Source organism: Dipteris shenzhenensis, chromosome 11 (genome assembly GCF_047967505.1).
Source record: "Dipteris shenzhenensis isolate YYH24624 ecotype China chromosome 11, Dip_SZ_1.0, whole genome shotgun sequence".
Classification (NCBI taxonomy): domain Eukaryota; kingdom Viridiplantae; phylum Streptophyta; class Polypodiopsida; order Gleicheniales; family Dipteridaceae; genus Dipteris; species Dipteris shenzhenensis.
In genome coordinates this window covers 38582544-38587408 of record NC_141606.1, presented here as the reverse complement: position 1 = coordinate 38587408, position 4865 = coordinate 38582544, and the positions used below count along the sequence as shown (strand labels likewise).

General features: G+C 44.2%; 1 protein-coding gene across 1 annotated transcript; it reads left to right on the top strand.

Moving 5' to 3' along the window:
• The first annotated feature begins 2454 nt into the window (after positions 1-2454).
• On the top strand, positions 2455-4233 carry LOC147896993 (uncharacterized). The gene is made up of 5 exons (XM_087381637.1): positions 2455-2759; positions 2881-2933; positions 3023-3149; positions 3301-3408; positions 3512-4233. The coding sequence occupies exons 1-5, from the start codon at positions 2540-2542 to the stop codon at positions 4141-4143; spliced, it is 1140 nt and encodes a 379-aa protein (XP_087237763.1). The 5' UTR covers positions 2455-2539; the 3' UTR covers positions 4144-4233.
• The last annotated feature ends 632 nt before the right edge of the window (positions 4234-4865 follow it).

The following is a 4865-nucleotide window of genomic DNA, read 5'->3' as shown; positions in this document are numbered from 1 at the left end:
ACAACTTTGTGACACAACTTTATGTTACGACTTTGTGTAACAACTTTGTGTTACGAGTTTGTCTACATGAAGAGAGAGAATGTGTTACGACTTTGTGATACAACTTTGTGACACAACTTTGTGTTACAACTTTGTGTTACAACTTTGTGTAACAACTTTGTGTTACATCTTCTACATGAAGAGAGAGAATGTGTTACGACTTTGTGATACAACTTTGTGACACAACTTTGTGTTACAACTTTGTGTTACAACTTTGTGTAACAACTTTGTGTAACGACTTTGTGTTACATGCAGAGAGAGAAGTTCCCCAACTTGTATAAATACCCCATAATGGAATGAAGCCCACACTCTTGGGGCATTGTGTTGAGTCTACATTGGTATTCCAAGCATTTGTCTCAAGTGTCCATGCTTCCTTGCACTGCACGTCCAAAAGCATGTCCTAACCTTGCAACCCATCCTCCTCCTCCTCCTCTTCCTCCCTCCTCCTCCTCCTCCTCCTCCTCCTCCTCCTCCCTCCTCCTCCTCCTCCTCTCCCCTCCCCCTCCTTCCTCCTCTCTCTCTTCCTTCACCCATGCTCTTACACCTTCTTCCTCTCCCACTCCTATGCTTTCCTAAACCCTTAAACTCCATGATCTACGAGGGAGACGAGTTCTCCACCATGTACTCTATTCTGAACCTTGGACCCTCCTTCTAACCCTGGACTCCTTCAACCCCCTTCTAAACCCTGAAACTCTTTCTAACCCTGAACTCTTTCTAAACCCTGGATCCTCCTTCTGAACCCTTAAACTCCTCCTGAACCCTACAACCCCCAATGAAGGCGAAAGCCTTCATTACCCCAACAACAATGGTTTATGTGCCTTTTACACATGCTTGCATTATGTTTACTCACCACACTTAAGCCTACGTCTCTCACCGGAACACGACTCGAGGTCCTAAGCTACATATATACTACAACGACAATTCCAATATATCTGTAGGTGACAAAAAGCCTCGGAACCCTGCAACATAGAATACCCAGCTCTTCCTGCGAAAGCAGTAGGAAAGAGCTAACACCCACATGCATGGTGTGTGTGGAAGAGTCTCCCATGTGGGCTAGGTAGTTACACACTCTCAATTGTGTGTGACAACCCTTTGCCTCATTTTTCCACATACATCAACCCCCATATCCCAAGTCTAAGATACTCCCTTGGTCTCTTACCAATTTTATAATACATTCAAACGTCTAGGAGGACAAGTGGAGGGTTGGCACAAGGGGAGGACAAGTGAAGAGTTGGCACAAGGAATCTTGCCACCTCATCCTACTTTCCCATTATTTAACTTGCATTCTTGGTCTATCTACACCTCCTCCCACATGGGCCTATCCTACATGGAGGGAATAATCCAATATAATATCCATCTCCACCTATTTTATATTACTTCTCTGCTTCTATGCAAGCATGCATACCACATGTACTCTTTTGCACACCTTGCTGCAAGCTCGGACTAGTGTATGGACAAACAATGCAGCCAGATAATTACACCAAAGATAGGGTCATTGGTGCTCTTCGATAGTTGTGATGCATCGTACAAAAGCTTTCATTAGGGTATGTTAATAAATCATCCAACTTGAATTTGTGTTTTGTATCCTGCATGCTCTATTTATGTATGTGGTACTTATCTACCTATGAGGTGCAAGGTGCATGCCTGTGAAGTTGTAGCTATCTAATTATAATGCATGTTCTACCTAATAGGCTCCTTGGTCCATGTCTCACTAAATGCAAGCATGGGACTGCCTAGGTGGAGGGGTGGCACATGGAGGAACCATGCCACCTTAACATTTTATAATATAACTACCATGGATTATGTACAATGTTGCACTAGTGCACTCTGTAGTAACTACGGGCTAAAGCATTGATGATGCTCTTTGATATAGTTGTGAGATAGTCTACAATTTGTTGTAACTATGGTCTGTAGCATTAATGATACTCTTGGATACACTTGTGACGTAGTTTGCATATTGCTACACTAGGGCTTAGTTACGATTCTCATTTCACAGAAGAGAAACTCGACGGTCTTCTTTTTCGTGTTATTCAACTATCTTTTCGGCGAAATTAGTACTGTCAACACACGCCTCTTCCCTTTTAGACACACGCCTCTTCCTTTCTAGAAAGCCCTCCCTTCCCTTTCTTCTTGGGCATCCCCTTCTCTATATGAATTGCAATTCATTTTGTTTTATAGAGCCGCTTTTTAAATAGCTTTCGTTTGTTTTCGCGCTTTTGTATGCGATTCTATTTCAGCCATTAGCATTATGACATGCTCAAAAAAGCCATTGATAAGGACAAAAAGGCACAGTCGTGCAGGATTTTGGACCTAAACCAAAAAAAAAACATAAGGCCGACAATTAGCGTCCTTTTCGTTCTTTGCGTAACCTTTTTTGGCTTTTTTGTTTTTTCCACCCGATTTTCAGACCTCTGCTTTCTCCCAAGCCTGAACGTTTATTTCGTCCTCCCCGTCCCCCTCTCCTGCTCCTATCACTTCCCGTATCTCCCCATACACGGCCATGACTCTCAATTTCGTTGCCTTTACTCTGCTCGTATGCTTCCTCCCTTGTCCAAACACAGCAGAAAGAACAACCCCCCCTTCTAGCGCTTCTTTGCAACCTTATGGCGTGGTACCTGCCGGCCCGGTTTACCTTGTCACTTTAGAGCGAGGTCCTCTTCGTGTCCAGCTCATCAATTGGGGTGCCAGAATCACCGCACTCTATCTCCCAGATAGTACAGGTATGTGTAATGTATGTCCGCTCGCATGAGAGAGAGCGATCTCGGAGAAAATCATAGCCAGGCAGAGATTCCAATGACATGTGCTTAATTCTCTTTTACTAAGCCCTTCTTCGGCCTGTAGGAAAGACGGCAGACGTTGTGCTTGGCTTCAATTCGCTCACAGAATATAAGAAGGTATATCTCTTGCTTTACTCTGATCTCTTTTCGTGATCCTGGAACTGAAGTTAACCAAAGGAAGTACTGAGGCTAATTCTCTTTTGAAGAATGAGAGCGATCCTTACTTCGGAGCCATCGTCGGCAGAGTCGCAAACAGAATCGCTAATGGCACGTTCATGCTAGATAATGTGCGTTACAATCTTAGTAAGAACGAAGGCAATAACACTCTTCACGGTGAGTAATCTTTACAGTCCCAAATTGATAATCTAGAGCAGATTTTTATGCAGAGATAAACATGTAAAGCAATTTCAAAGCACTAGGCCGGCTGAAAATTTTGCTCTAAGAATGGCCGGTAGAAGAATAACTAACCCCTTTCCGTTGTCAGGTGGCGAAATCGGATACGATAAGGTCCTCTGGACAGTCAAAAAACTAAGCAACAGCAGAGAAGGTCCATCGGTGACCTTCAGGTATCACAGTTTCGCTGGCGAAATGGGTGAGCACTTCTCTGTGATGCACTTCTCTGCAGCAATATTGTCAGAACTCGCAATCCTGCTTTCCAACTTTGCTAATCACTTGGCCAACCAACAACTGTGCAGGCTTCCCTGGCAGCCTGAACGTGTCGGTCACTTACAAGCTGACCGAGGACACGGAGCTCACAGTGGACATGAGGGCGTATCCGGGGAATCAAACCACTCCGGTGAACTTGGCGCAGCACACTTACTGGAATCTGGGAGGCCACAACAGCGGCACGATACTGAACAACACGCTACAGATTGCAGGCCACAGGGTGACGGTGGTGGACAGCGAGCTGATACCCACGGGGGAGCTGATGGAAGTGGGGGGAACGCCCTACGATTTCACGAGGGAGGAAGTGATAGGGAGCAGGATAGGGGAGCTGAAGGGGGGGTACGACATAAACTACGAGCTGAAGGGAGGGAAGGAGATAAGGGAGGGGCTGAGGTTAGCTGCGAGGGTGAGGGATCCGAGGAGCGGGAGGGCGATGGAGGTGTATACGAACAAGCCAGGGCTGCAGTTTTACACGTCCAACTATAATTTGAACGTGACGGGGAAGGATGGAGCACACTATGGAGCTCACGATGCTTTGTGTTTGGAGACTCAAGGATTTCCCAACGCTGTGAACGAGCCTTCTTTCCCTTCTGTTATGGTGAAGCCTCGCCATCTCTACCACCACTCCATGCTCTACCGTTTCTTCACTACCCGCCCTTGACATGCACATAGGTGCTCTGGTTTCTCTCCGATTTGGAGTTTAATAAAATCAAATTTTGGCTTTAAATCAAAAGAAATACAATTACATAAGGCCCGGTTTTTTTAATGGATTTTTTTTTTTTGGGTAAGTTATGCATAGAAAAAAGGCAATCTTATTTACTCAAAATTCACAGATAAGGGATTTCTAATTACCCTTTGAGCACACACGACAATCCAGTTTTCTATATATTGAACCTGAGCGTCTGCACGCATTCGGCCTCTAATTCTTCCAGATCGCACAACCTGAGATCAACCATGTTGTGGGCCTTCGATTTTCCTGACAGATGCTCAATTTTCACTTTGTTTAGGGCTATGCCCACTTGTATATCAGTATGTTGTGGATGTGGTTTGATAACTAGGAGACACAAAACAAAACAAGGCAAAAAGATACGAGTATGTACTTCCTTCAATTTCATCTCATCTTTTCATATTTCACACCTCTTGAAGACTATAAGTTTGTGACTTTACCAAGGCTTTCCTCCAATTTTATCTGCATGTGTAGTTTTCTAGATTCATTTTGGTTTTTAACTCAAATTTTCTATTCCCTTTTGAAAGTCAAGGGCTAGATATTATCTTCTTCACCCTTGTAGAAGTCCACATCTTCATCTTCCTCTTCCTTGTAGAGATCTACATCTTCAATAACTCCCATGCAGGGGTCCACATATTCCACTTTTATTGAATTCA

What these genes read in the sequence shown, in the direction of transcription:
- LOC147896993 (XM_087381637.1), top strand. Translation starts at nt 2,540, where the DNA reads ATGACTCTCAATTTCGTTGCCTTTACTCTGCTCGTATGCTTCCTCCCT. An exon ending in CTATCTCCCAGATAGTACAG is followed by an intron (nt 2,760 to 2,880) that starts GTATGTGTAATG and finishes TTCGGCCTGTAG; the next exon opens with GAAAGACGGCAGACGTTGTG. An exon ending in AGGCAATAACACTCTTCACG is followed by an intron (nt 3,150 to 3,300) that starts GTGAGTAATCTT and finishes TTCCGTTGTCAG; the next exon opens with GTGGCGAAATCGGATACGAT.